Source organism: Coturnix japonica, chromosome 4 (assembly GCF_054131305.1).
Source record: "Coturnix japonica strain WE chromosome 4, WE-NBRP24, whole genome shotgun sequence".
Taxonomy (NCBI): domain Eukaryota; kingdom Metazoa; phylum Chordata; class Aves; order Galliformes; family Phasianidae; genus Coturnix; species Coturnix japonica.
Genome location: NC_140666.1, coordinates 83,903,722 through 83,918,022, shown reverse-complemented (window position 1 = coordinate 83,918,022; position 14,301 = coordinate 83,903,722). Strand labels below are relative to the sequence as shown.

The 14,301-nt window shown below is 37.9% G+C and overlaps 1 protein-coding gene across 4 annotated transcripts in view; it reads right to left on the bottom strand.

Moving 5' to 3' along the window:
* Nucleotides 1-536: 536 nt before the first annotated feature.
* The window catches only part of LETM1 (leucine zipper and EF-hand containing transmembrane protein 1), a 46,537-nt gene continuing 32,772 nt past the window's right edge, over nt 537-14,301 (bottom strand). For 3 of the 4 annotated variants that reach the window (XM_085545834.1, XM_085545835.1, XM_015862562.3), the window contains 9 exons: nt 12,411-12,614; nt 11,872-11,991; nt 11,171-11,302; nt 9,914-10,093; nt 9,156-9,299; nt 7,902-8,036; nt 6,982-7,172; nt 5,673-5,829; nt 537-4,992 (listed from right to left, as the gene is read on the bottom strand). In XM_085545834.1, the coding sequence (XP_085401960.1) occupies nt 4,843-4,992; nt 5,673-5,829; nt 6,982-7,172; nt 7,902-8,036; nt 9,156-9,299; nt 9,914-10,093; nt 11,171-11,302; nt 11,872-11,991; nt 12,411-12,614 (1,413 nt within the window). In that variant the 3' untranslated portion in view covers nt 537-4,842. The remainder of the gene's footprint in view (nt 4,993-5,672; nt 5,830-6,981; nt 7,173-7,901; nt 8,037-9,155; nt 9,300-9,913; nt 10,094-11,170; nt 11,303-11,871; nt 11,992-12,410; nt 12,615-14,301) is intronic. The other variant, XM_015862563.3, reaches the window with a different exon arrangement.

Here is a 14,301-nt window from a genome sequence, read left to right as displayed (position 1 = left end):
CACTGAGCCATAAATCAGGCCATTCATGAAGGGGCCGGCTCTGCCAATATACATAGAGAGAAATACTAGACGGAAAGAGGCAAATCTGAATTAGATCCATCTCTTGCATAGCAGAAATCTTTTACGCCAGTCAGATGAGAGAAGCCGATGTTTGAAAACCACAGAAGGTTTGGCACATGTGAAACCGTACATGCTAATGAGCCCCCAAAGAATTTCGACCTGCGAAGGGTATTTAACTACTGAGAAAGATTTATATCCAGTAATACACAAAATGGAAGTGAGCACAGAGGACGAGGAATTAGAAACAGACTACAAACATCCTCCTGTTTGCATCGGAGTCGAGAAATCGAGAAAATACCAGAAACACTTTTCAATATACGTGCAATGAGAAAAGCAAGGTCCCTCAGCCAGGGAAACCATGCGGTATAATAGTTTTAGTTACAGTACTGAGCTCATCACCGACCATCTCACGTAAGCAACAGCCAATACTGACCAATGGAAAGCAACGGAAAGAAAAAGTAATGGACAGAGCAGGCTTCAAAATGATACATTTATTAAAACTAAACAAAGGACACAAGCTCCAATTATTAACTTAAAAACTTTATATTGCATTATGGCAAACATAGGACCGGTATGCTCAGAGCACAGACAATTTTTAACGTGGGCTGAAATCCATAAACCCAAAAGTAAACTTTGGAATAAAGAACAGAATCTTGGATCATTCTTTTAATTAAATATACCCCAATAATTTCCTATCATCAATCTGAAAGGATTTAAATACATGCTGAAGAAGCTGAAGTTCATACGATTAGGAAGGTAGGCAGACAATAAGTTCAAGAAGTATTCCGGAGTTGTATAAAAAGGTACAACATCTTCCCCCAGACAAAGCCTGCAGTGCAATACATCGCCTTGTCAAGAGAGCTGTCTCAATCCGCATGCAATCCTGCTGACAAACCACCTATTAGGTTGGTTTTCTGGTAGTTAACGTACACGCAGACTTAGTCAAATCACAGTAAAAGCCATTTTTTGAGATGACACCAGTTGGAAATCAATGCTTCAATAAAATAGGTCCTACAACCCGTTTTGATGGGGAGGAAATCATACTTTACTTCCCTCTTGCTACTGTTTTAAACTTTTCTTATCACTTTTTTATTCATTTCTTCCTTTGGACAGATTATAATCAAACTCTGACCCCACGTGAATCTCAAACAACTCCAGCAATGGCTTTGCTGATAACCCAACTCTGAGCTTAAGAGGTTTTGCCCCGCGTTAAGTAACAACGTCACACAAATCTCATACATCTCTTAATTATTTTAACAAATATTTACATCTCCTGATTAAATATTCATTCAGGAATAAGTTCTGACCGGTTACTGTACACTTGGAAGTCATCCTTTCTCTGAAAGTACTGTGGCTTCTGGGCTTTTGGTCAACACGAAAGACAAAGCAGGTTACCTGAAGCCAGTGCACTGACCTGCTCACACTGTCTGACTCGGCCGCACGGAGCTGTTTGTGAAGGTTCAAAACCAGGCGAGCATCAGCCACCAAGAGCTTCCTAAGCTTTTTAAGCTTGCAGAATGGCCATTAAAGCCTCGACGTCACGGGTTTGCCTACTTGCAACATCAGAGCGTGAGAAGAGAGGTGTCCTGCAAAACGCGCCACTGTGGTTAATGAGCGCATCAAGTCTTTAGATAACAGGGGAAAACTGACATTTGTGTCTATAAAAGAAGAATTGGCTGCTTATGGCTCCCTTCTTACTTAATTCACAGCAAATTTAAGTGAATGGCAAACACGGGACAAGACAAGCAACAGTGTGTCCTAAGCACCTGAACACCCCGCTAACGTCACACCAGGTGAATTAAAGCTGCATGAGACTTAAATCCGTAAAGCTTTGAAAACAGCTTATTCTGCTGCTTCCCTGTTTAAACTTGTATGCATTCAAGTCCACACCACTCTTCAGCTTTCGCTACTGCAATGAAAGCTAGCAGACCACTTGAGTTAGAATAACTTGATGACATCTCAGGAATGTTAAGTAAGACTGTTACACGCTGCTTACACATGGAAAATACGCACATGGAAAACTTAGTGCACTTCAAAGTCCATTAATTCCAATCTGTTAATTTATACAATGTAAGAGGTTTGAAATTGCATTTTGGCATGAATTTTCTTCATACATTTTCAGCTATAAAAAATTTTTAGCCTTAAAATGCATCTAGTGAAGTCCAACCTTCAAAATTCCATGCTGAAATCTCCAAGTAAATCCTATTTTATAGGAAAGAGAATGACTTGTTTGGTGAGAGGTACATGAATTGAGAAGTTTGTTTCAATTTGAAATGCCAGTTTTGTCAAAGCAATTTTATATAAAATAATGACGTTTCAAGGCATGGAACACCTCCCCTAAGAGACAACTGAGAGCTGAGGCTCTTCAGCTTAGAGGGGCTCCAGGGAGATCTGACAGCAGCACATGCATCATCTAAATAAGAAGGTAACAGACTCTTTAGTAGGGTCTGCTGTGACAGGAAGAGGGGAAAAGGCTTCAAACTAAAAGTGGGGAGATTTAGATTGAAGAAAACATGGTGGTTTGTTGAACTTTTTCTTCCCCACAAGGGCAGCGAAGCACCAGCAAAGGCTGCCCAGAGAGGCGGTGGATTCCCCCATCCCCAGAGAGACTCAAGGTCAGGATGGATTGGGCTCTGAGCACCTGCTCAAGCTGTAGCTGCCTCTGATCAGTGTAGAGGAGTTGGACAAGATGGCCTTTAAAGGTCCCTTCCACTCAAATAATTCTATAATTACAGTAATTCTCAGGGAGATCAGTCACATCGCTTACTGTAAGCAACCCTTCAAAATGCAGAGAATATTAATCCAACACACACTTAAAACGCTGACCCTGTTTTCTAGAGCTGTATTATACTGTACATCCTGCTTTGGAAACAACTAAATGCAATGGTCCATTATCTCCAAGATGGCCACACAGCAGATGGAGCTGCTGCCTTGTTCAAACAGAGCCGGGTGGATCAGCAGTACTAAGGTATGATCTACCGCCTTTTGTGAGTCCCCAGGGAGCAAGGATTTTTCAGCTTCTTGCATGGCCACTTGTCAAATGTTATTTAGTATTTTCAAATACAGGCTTCTAAACGTTGCTTTTAATGAAAAGGGATTCTCACGTCCAAAGTGGAGAAACAATTCTGGAAAAAGTTTTTGTCAAATCTGGCTTCTGCTAGAGCCACAGGAGTAACATCCCAATGCTTAGAATATCCATTAGCCTTTGGGCAAACTTTGTTACCTACAGCTATCTAAAAGGTGCTGCTGAGCAGCAGCTCCAGGGATCTGGTGACTTTATTGTTAAAACTGCCATGGCAGATGGACTTCCAGGACTGTACCAAAGCTTTGATGTTTCAGTACAGGGAGTCACTGTATACCAAATCTCCTATGTTGGATGTTTCAACTCCATTAAAGGATTATTACCAGATCCAAAACAAACTCTGTTTAAAGCCTGGTTGGATGGGTCTTGGCCAGCCTGATCTGGTAGGGGACAACCAGTCCACAGCAGGAGGCTGGAACTGGATGGTCTTTGAGGTCCCTTCCAACTCAAGCCCTTCTATGATTCCATAATTACTCAAGGCTCTGAGACCACCCAAACGTTTCTTTGTTCCACTAACTTCAAATGCATTTTTACAAATAATTCCCAATTGTAAGAATCAGGGAAGTTCAGGCTATCAGGAATTATGAAGATCCTACAGGTGGCATATTAGTTTTAAATCTTAAAAAATTACTACTAAGGACAGACATTAATGAGTAAACTTTGACCTACTGTCAGTACTGAGTCAAAAGACTCAATCAGTTAATTAGAAAGCCAAAGTTGCAATCAAGACACTGCCAATTTCAGGCATCACTTGCTGACTGCACAGCCAGATGACAGTATGTAAGTACTTCGAATGTACTTGGTTAGTGATGTTACACCTGAGATGACAACCGAGAGGTAAGAATTAGTTATGGCATAAGTAATTGTCATTTGAACAACAAGCATGCCTCCATAACTGCATTTTTAAAAAATACATGTGAAGAGATCACAACTGACATTTTTCCCCTTACAGTTAATTTCATTTTGCTATTTAGACAAACACGTCATCTGTTCTGAAACTACGTGAAAGGCTCCTGTGATTCCAATGCTTTAGTAGTTCATGGAACTCTGAGTAGAAGTGAAATGTTCTACTCCCTGGTCTTAGTTTAAGGCACCCGTAAGAAACAAACTTCATGGGAAGTTTCAGTTCTAGGGAAAAATTAATCCCATTTTCCCTTCAAAAGAAAACGAATTTGTAAGTGATTAGAATGTCACATTCTCTGTCAGTGAGGCAACGGCTCGGTGATATTCAGCTTAAATAAAGCTCAATCTGAAGAGCTACTACTGAAGCCACAGAATCTTCACTAACAGGTTACAAAAAATGTGATATTGTGACAGAAGGAAATTTTTGTATTAAATTCTGCAAAAGCTAGAAGGTAGAAGCACAGCAAGGTTGGGCCCCATGTAACGGTGAAAGTAAATAAATTAGAAACACTTTTGGATCACTGTACCACAACAATGAGTGCAAATACATGATTTTTGTGGACAGGAACACTGCTGAAGCAGCATATTTTGTTTTCATCTGTATGGAATGACAATAAATCACTTCTTTGATGAACGGAAATTTCATTCCATATATCAGAAAACATATCTATAATTTATTACTAGTATCAGCTCAAAACACTTTCCATAATCACAAAAGCTCCAGTAATATGTAGCCATTAGACACAAAGATATACACAGTTTTGGTTACAGTTGGGCTTTGCTTCAGATTCTGAAGCTTAATTCTTTACTTCTGCGGCTTCTTTATCATGCTTTTCCTTTGCTTTCTCCTTTTCTTCCAGTTTTTCTTCTTTCTGAAGCAGTGCCATAATCTCAGCAACCTGGCTGGTGCCAATATCAACATCTTCTTTATCTATCAATTCTACTACCTACAAAAGGAGTGAATGAAATTTACAATATTTTTTAAAAATATTTTAAAATATTTTTAAGTTTCAGGACATCACTACAATAGAAAAGAAGCAAGAAAACAAAGAAGAACGCAGGGGACAACCTGAGAAAACTGCAAAATAAGAAAAAAAAAAGACCAAAGCAGGCTAAGAAGAGACATATGAAAGTACAGTATCACATAAGGAATTCAATAGTCACCTAGTATAAAACGTCTCTCAAAAGCATTAAGACATTACTTCAAAAGGAGCAGAAATGAACAGAATGGCCAAATTATCTAGCAGTAGAAGTAGCAGCTGGTAACTCCAAAACATACATGATCTGAGCTCAGTCTCAACAAAAAAGTAAGACAGTGGTCTGATGTCTTTCAACCATAGGAAATACATCATAATCAAATATTTAAGGTATACATCTATAGTATTACTGAAGTCTTAACATATAAAGTAGTTCTTTCAAAACTCCTTTCCATCCTCATATTTTATAAATAGTATTTATCATATATGTGTATACACACACACCTTTACACATGCATGAAATACCTACAGCTTTAAATCCTTGCAAAAAACAGTGATATGAATTGATATGAATTTAAGTCATGATTGTCACAGGCACAACATTAAAAGAATGCCTAAGCTTATTTTCTTCAAATAGTCCACAGACTTACCTTAACAACATTATCTATATCAATTTTGCCATCTTTGTTTTCATCTAATGCCTCTGCAATCCTCGTTAGTTTCTCCTCTGGAATCTTCTGGATTTGTTTCATTGCATTAATTAGCTCAGCAATACTGATGAGATTCTCCCTAGAGAGGAAGCACAATCTGTATATGGCAAACAGTTACTCCAAAGGAGTAAAAGTCACAAAAAACAAGCAGTGAAAGTCACTATGTTGCAGGTAACTTGTAAAACATTAAACAATCATTTACAATCCTGAACAGAATGCAAAAAAACTGAGAAAAGTTTAATTTAATCATTTTTAGTTACAGAAATCCTTGAATGGCATGGGCTGGAAGTGACCTTTAAGACCACCTAGCTCCAAACCCCAGCCATGGACAGTGCTGCCACTCACTACTATCAGGCTCCTACAAATTTAGTGTTCCTCCCAAAGTCATTCATAACATTAAGTACGACAACGTTTAGTGCAAACAGCTGCTGTATTTTATTTTTAATTTACGAATTAGGATGGTTTTGATTAACAACTCCCTGCAGCACCTTTCACATGGCCTCCTCAATCTCATACAAAATCAGACACGAATGACTGCTTCCCTGGGGACTGGAAGAAGACAGTTTGGATGGAACTGAAAGAAAATCCTTATTTTTGTTTGGGTTATGTTTTTTGGAAGCTGAGAAGCAAACAAACTAGATGAATACTGCATTTACAAATGCAGATTGAAAAATTCTGTCACAGTTTATCTGCATCTCAGTACTCATAATGAGTAACATATGACTGTGGAACACGATTGCTTGAAAGACCCTCCAGTAACATCGACACTTCTACAGGTCTTCATAAATTACATTTGAAATGAAAATTGTTAGATTTCATTTAGGTCTCTTATCGTGACTAAGTCTTCAGAAAGAAACCATGTAAAATTATTTCCTTTAAATGTACTCACATCTCTCTTCAAAGAGTCATCTCCTTACACCTGACAAAATGGAATTTATTGCCATTTTTCCCCCCATATGTTCACTACTGAAGCAGAACAAAAGTATGTTCAAACTGTTGCATACTCTTTCAATTAATGACACGTGGCAAACTCACTGCCTTAGTAGCACAACTGAAGGTGTGATTTCACCTGCAGCATCATTAGACCTACATGAAAAAGATGGGGTTCTGAAAATCAGGCTGTCAAACATATCATACCATCAGGTTAACATCCAAGCAAATCATACCCATTACTTTTTCACTCTTATTTCAACCATATCTAACACATTTCAGAAAGAAGAAAAACATTCAGTGCTCCCAAGTCACTTACCCAGCAGGAGAACTACCACCTCTGTCAAGCTTTACATCCACCGTCCTTTGATTTGTCTCTAACTCATTAATAATCTTGTCTATCTGTCCAATCATCCGGTTCACTCTTTTGGTCAGTCGCTTGCTCGCCTTTGATTCTTCCACTACTTCTTCCTGGCCAGCTTTAGAAAGTTCCTTTATTTCTTGCAAATCCTAAAAGAAATGGTCAGGAAGAAAAGTTTTTGTAAGTCTGAATTCTCAGTGATGCTGCAGCCTAGCCTACGAGATGAGCATTTCAAGAGAGGTGCCCTTTGTAAATGAAATCTAAATGAAAAGACATACAAAGCCAAAGTGAAATTAGAACCAGTTCTTAACAGTGTAGTCATTTTCATAAATTCTTTAAAATTTTCCACAATCACAGAATCACTAAGGTTGGAAAAGACCTCCAAGATCATCCAGTCCAACCATCTGCCCGTCACCAATAGTTCTCACTAAACCACATCCCTCAACACATCTAAACATTCCTTCAACACCTCCACAGACAGTGTCTCCACCACCTCCCTGGGCAGCCCATTTCAGCACCCAGACACAACCTTCAAGAGACTGAACACAATTCTTTTAAATTAACTTCACGTCAATATTTTAGATGCCTTAAGTTTGTAAGAAAGAACTGCAACATGTTCAAAACTTGTTAGTCTGGTCACACAGGGAATAAGAGTAAGAACAGGACTCTCTTCTGAAGAGAACTACCCCAATGATTTTAACTACTTGTTAAATGTGTTTAAAGCATAAAACCCTGCACTGTCCTCTAAAGCAGTATAAAACTCAGCTATCAAATACAAGCTAACAGACATCCAAGTAAGATCATCTTTAAGTACATGGGTCATTTATGCTAAAACTGAACAAGCACAGATTTTATTAGTAGTATTTAAGAAAACTCACTTCATTATACTCCTGGATATCACCCTTCAATTCCTCAAGCTCCTCCTTTTCCTTTGTTAGTGCTTTCTTCTGTTCCTGCAGCTTGTTACAAGCATCACTCAGCATGTCAATCTCCTCCTTCGTTATTTCCTCACCCTGTAACAGAAAATACATGCAAAGTAGTGAGAGACATGTATGTCATTTTCCTAAAAACCACAAGATAGAAAGGACATGCTTCAGATTCTTCATCCATGTTCAGAATCAACGCACTATAGACTGGCATTCTGAAGCTCACACAGAGATCACAAATACTACGAGAATTAGCTTGCCATAATACTTTTTAAGCACGTTAGTAACAAGATTAGGTACTATGATTCATTACATGGGTTTTGGCTATTTGAAATCCTGTACGTAGCTGTCTCATTAAAAAAAAAAAAACCAACATGTTCTACCTCCTTCTCTGCTGAATGGAAAACCTGAATAACTGAGAAATGACTCAGACATCATATACAGGAAATATCACACAGAAGATTTAGAAGAGCAAGTTCAGGTTGTTGAGTTGAAACAATAATAAAACTGAACCCTCCCTCCCCTCAACAGAATACAACAAAAATACAATTTCAAAAATGATTCATAAAAAAAAAAATGCTAAAATCCCATGACAGCAGATCCAGCTAATGCACAGCATAAATTCTACCCAGATACCAGCTTTTGTTCTGAAGGAAAGAGCTCTGAACAGTCATAGGAGCACAGCACAGAAAGGTGTGTAAAGAAGAATGCAATGAAACAAACAGAAGGACAATATACTTCTAAGAAACAAACACAGAACTTCACAGACTACATTCAGCTCCTTAAACAACTCAGTTCCAGTATACTTCTACCTATACAGACAAATGCCTTGTTTCTGATTTTAAGTGTAAAAACCCTCACCCCACAAAACAACTCAACAACCAGAAGTAGCTCTGTTTGAAGAATTCCTCTGCCACAAATAAAATTAAACATTGTCAAGAAGTCAGTGGTGTAATATTCACCCCTTCCCCCCTTGCAACAGACAACATGGCATACTGATGTGGAAAAAAAAAAGTCTGAAGCAAAATGTTTAGTTCCCTTAATTATCCAACACTGAACAATCTTTCAGTGCTCCTCAAATTATGTTGTTACCAGTAGAACCTGTTCATTAAACAAATAAATACAGACAAAGGAGATACTGATTTTTTTTTTTACGTGCCAATTTCAGTTGTTGCATTGGTGATTAAGAGTTTGCAGTCACATTACCTTAATGCCTTCTAGTACGGGTGCTGTATCTTTCAGTGTTTCCATATCTGCTTTTGCCAGCTCTTGTTTGCTGTCTATGGCCACCTGACTTTCTTTAGCTTGCAGAACCGCTGGTTCAAGATCTACTGCTGATTCCACTTCTTTCTAAATTTTACAGATGCAAGAAGTTTAATTAAAACAAAGACACCATTACCTGTATTAGCACCAGCAAAGAATGGTTTCTTAAAATACAAGTAACTGCCAAAGGAGACGCAGACATTTTAATGATAACATTACAAACTTTCAGTGGTTTCATACTAAAATGCCCAACTGCACTTAATGGACCATGCAGGTGAGCACATAAAGCTTAATGCATGTAATAAGCCAGGCCAGCAGCATTTATGCTCAAGCATTATACCAATGATACTACCTGACTAATGGAAAAAAGAGAAGAGCCAATAGGTAAGGACAATCATAATTTACACTAAGGAAAATGCAAGAAAACACACCCAAAAATTAAAAAACAAAATGAACACAAACCTCAAACACTTTTGATAGGAAAGTTTTATCACTCTGATTAAGAGGAATCAGAGATATTGAAGACAGGCAGCAGGGTTTCACACTGAACCCTCCTTTACTGCATCTTGTTTTAGTACTTTCCCCCATTTTCTGTAAGTGGATTTGAAGTCTGGTTTCTTACAGACAGCACCCAAAACAGAGACAACATGCTAATTTATACTGCTAACATTTATTTATCAGCAGCTGAGAACAGAACTTACCATGGCTGGAACTTGAAGAGTTTCTTTGGCTTTCTCTGCAGCTTCAGTTATTCTTTCCATCTCTTTTTCTTCATTTTCCTTTCTGATGGCTTCTTCCTCCTGAAGTGTTGCTTCCAGTCGTGCTTTGTTATCTACTTTTTCACCTTCAACTTCTGCCACTTTGACCTGAGCCTCTTTTGCCTAAAAATAATGCAAGAAGTATATAAAAGTCTCCGTATGTTGATACAATGCAAAAAAGTTCAAATATTGAGACAGGTAGTATAGGAATGCTAATGGACAGCTAAAATTGCAAAAAAAGTTGTCTTATTTTTTCATTTTTTCAGAAAAATTCTCTTTGAAAATAGGAATTTTCCATTCTGAAAATGTAATGTTTTCTTCATTCTCTCAAGAGCACCAACACTTTTTTTTCCAATACACAACATGAAGATATTCATCGTAAAACACTGAATTTAATGTATTTTTTGAACTTGTCTGGATTACAAGTTTTGCTTTTGCCATTTCTAATTTGCAGTTTCTAATTCTATGTCCTATGTAAGTTTGGTTTATGGCCTCTAGGTTGAGGAACTAAATTAAGATGTTAAATGTGCACAACTGCTAGCTGAGCCTAACACTGAATAAAATACAGTTTTTATAAATAAGATAAGCCAAGAAAAATGGTTCTTTAGTTTGTTATATTTTTTAATGTGGTACTCCAATAAATACATCTGGAAACCCCATGAAATGTTCTGTTTCTGAATTATAAGAAACGGACTAGCACTAATTTCAACATTTTTATGTGATAACTACCTCCATTATGATAGAAAAGAAAGACCTCTCATTAAAAAAACCACCCAAATCCACAAGTGAAAATGATTTATTTCAGTAGATCTTTCTTCCACAAACCAAAGGCCTGAACAGTAACACTGGAAAAATAACTCAGAAAAGAACAGATCTGGTGAAACAAAAAGCAAAAAATCCAGAGTAATTCAAACTTCACTTCCATCTCTTATTAAAAATAATTAGCATAGCAGTAGAGAGCCTACGAACATTCTACCTCAGAACCTTTGTATTGCCTACAACATAAATAGGAATAAGAAGCGTATGCTGTACCTTCCTACACTGCTACTGTCTACCCTGTGTAACAAAATACCACCTTTCATTTGCCTGATAAAATCCATCCACTGCCCATTGCCATGTTTTAACATCATCCATGTAAACCTCTCAGACATTCAGTGATTGTACTACAAGTTAGTTACAGATTGTATAAATCACACTTACAACGCTCTCTGGCAGTGTCTGAAGTGTTGTTTTGAGCTGATCAGCTGGAGAAAGCGTGTCTGGAAGATACATGGCTCTGGATAAAATGAGCAATGAAGTAGGGATTTCCTGGTTCAAGTGCAGATCTAGCCACTGTAAATGAAACACATAAAACAGATGCCTTCAGCTTTTGGAAGTCTTTTTCTTCTTACAAATTAACACATGCATACAAAAAAGTGCAAACTCTGATTCTTTTTTAACCTCTAGTTATTGACAAATATCCTAACACAGGAACTACAGTCTGTAACAGTAAAGAAATACAGTGATTGCATTAAAGAAGCACCTGAAGAAAAACAGAATATTTTGCTTCATACGTATTTTCTTCTGAATCAGGTAACCAAAAGATAAGATTTCTTTTCTCCAAGATTTACCAGGAGAAACATACTTTATGGATTAACAGAGATAATTCACAAGAAAAAGAGGCATAACTGAAAACATTTTGAATATGTTTAAACATCATCATCAAAACATCACGAGCCACCTAAATAACCAGAAGTCTACCACTATTATGTTGTTACAGGGAACACATCACAAATGCTTATTAAAAAGATTATTTTAGCCAAGTCTTCAATGAGAGTAAAGCAAAATGATTTCATCAGAACGATAACAAAAATCACAGCTATTCAAATTAAGCCTGTGTATACAGTCTTGCAAGAACGTACCTGTTTAAGCTGTTCCTTGAGACGCTCTTCTGTCACACCAAGGGCTCTCATTCCTCGTGCACGACACGCTGCCTGCAGCTCTTTAACAGTCAGACTGTCAACTCCTTCTTCAGCAATCATCTGCACAAAGCATAAAGCAAACTTCAGTACATAACTGCTTAAATCTGAAGAATCACCAACGTACACTCAGAAGTCTGTATTTTCAGAACAGCCCACTAGAGGCTGCTGTGGTAACACAAAGCAGCCTCCCCTTCACAAAACAGCACCAATGTTCCACTGCAGTCAAAGCTCTCCCCAAGTTCTCATTTGTTCCTTCACAAATGATAGTTGTGTAGAAACGCTCTTTGTTATATGATTAATTTCACTGCAATTCAATGGTGGATAAAAAGGGCAGGCTTATTCTTTATAATTAAGGAGAGAAGATTTTGATGACGTGTCTCCTTATTTCAAGAGGAAAATGCCTAGAAAAACTATATATACACACTTTTCTCTTCTTACACAAAAACATTATTAACCAATACATATCTAGAATGACTCACTTTGTCATCTGCTTTTATAGTTCTCAACCTCATAGTCAGCTGGAAGCGGAGAAAGTTATTTGTCCCAATTGACTGAAGTTCCAGTAGTTTACAAAGTGCCACCAACTGAGGCCTGGTTAGATTGTCCAGAGTCAATTCATCTTCAAATAGTTTTGAGAACCTCAGGATCTCCTCGTTACTGGGTCTTTCACCAGTCTCCCTGATCTGTAAGAAAAGCAGAGATACAAAAAGCTTTTCAAAACAAATCTCACAATTGAGCAGTAAAAACTGCTCTCACTCGTCAGGTACTTTGCACCAGTTCTACTAATAGGAAAGAGGATATAAGGAAGTTATGGAAGAATTTTTGTTTCATGAGGTACTTTTTTTGCTATAAAAGGCAAAAGAACATTATTGATGATATTATATAACAGTTTCCAACAGCAAAATATAATACACATGGCTTGATAAAACCCATTAAAGCTAACAACTAGATGCATGTGTACACTAATGAGTAGCTCTCTCTAAATTGGCACTGCCTTGAGATAACTCAATATATGAGAGGATAAATAGTAGCTACAGAAGTCACACAGGCAACTGTACTTCATGGCACCATACTTAGTAAATATAAAAGTGCATTGGAAATACCTCTCTCAGAAGATATACCAAGAAGCTCGCTGATTTCAAATGGCAAAACTTCTGCGACCTTTGTGTCCCTATGAAACGCTAATTTTCACCTACCCTAAGCTCTCTCCAGAACTGCATTTGCTCCATACTAAAAGAGAGGAGATTTAGATTAGATAGAAGAAAACTAGTTTCTTCATCTACCATCTCTCTTCTTTCCAGGGAGGTGATGGATGCACCTATCCCTGGAGATGCTCAAGGTCAGGCTGGATGGGGCACTGAGCACCATGGAGCTGTAAGTGTCCCCGTTCATTGTAGGAGGTTGGACTAGATGGCCTTTAAGGGGTCCTTTCCAATTCAAATGATCCTATGATTGTACAGAAAAGGAAGAAAACCTAAGAGTTGACACAAACTTCATCATGAGTTCCAAAGCCAGGCAGTTAAGTTCTGGAATTCTGAAGGAAACATGTTATGACTGTAATTCACGGCTTCTGGCAAATACTTCACCTCAGAAGCAGCATAAAAGAACAGCAGAAAGGTGGGGAAACATTTCACCTTTCTTCTGTATTTCTTATTACAGTGAAATGACATCAATAAGGTTCATCTCTGTGGCACAAATGAGAAAGCTACGGTCACAAAAAGCACACCCACACATACAGAAAGCAGATCCTGAAACTACTTTTTAGTCATTTTAGTCATCACAAGAAGGTGGAACTCCCCCTAGCAAAGATGGAGTGATATACGTTAATTTCCATAGAAACCAAACTTTGAATTTAAATTCTTAGTAGCTGGTTCAGATGAAAATGAAATGCTCCAAATATGAATCACAGCAGTGGCGTGATCCCCGGATTCCACAGACATAAGGAGTAGAGGCATGCTTCAGCTACTAGTCATGGCAACTAACCAATTGAGATCTTCTGCACATGAAAAAGAATTGAAACAAATGACTGCAAATAAGTTTGCAAGTACCTGTCCTTTGCAAGCAGATACTTGCACAACCTTTCAACAACACTACCATTATCTGAGGCAATACAATTTGCTGCCATCAACTTACCGCCTCACCTTCTAAAAACTTCATTGTCAGGAAAAGCTCAAGCTTGAAAAGCCCAGGTCTAAAATACCTGGAGTTTTGAGCCTTTTTCAGTGCTTAAAACTCTCAGCATCTGGCAGCAGTAAATGGTTATTGTCTTGACGGCCCCATGACTACAGAAACTAGAAATGTGCATGGATAGAGATGAATCTTATGCTGATAAGATTTAGGAAGGTTCCTTTATCTCCCCAGAAAATAACT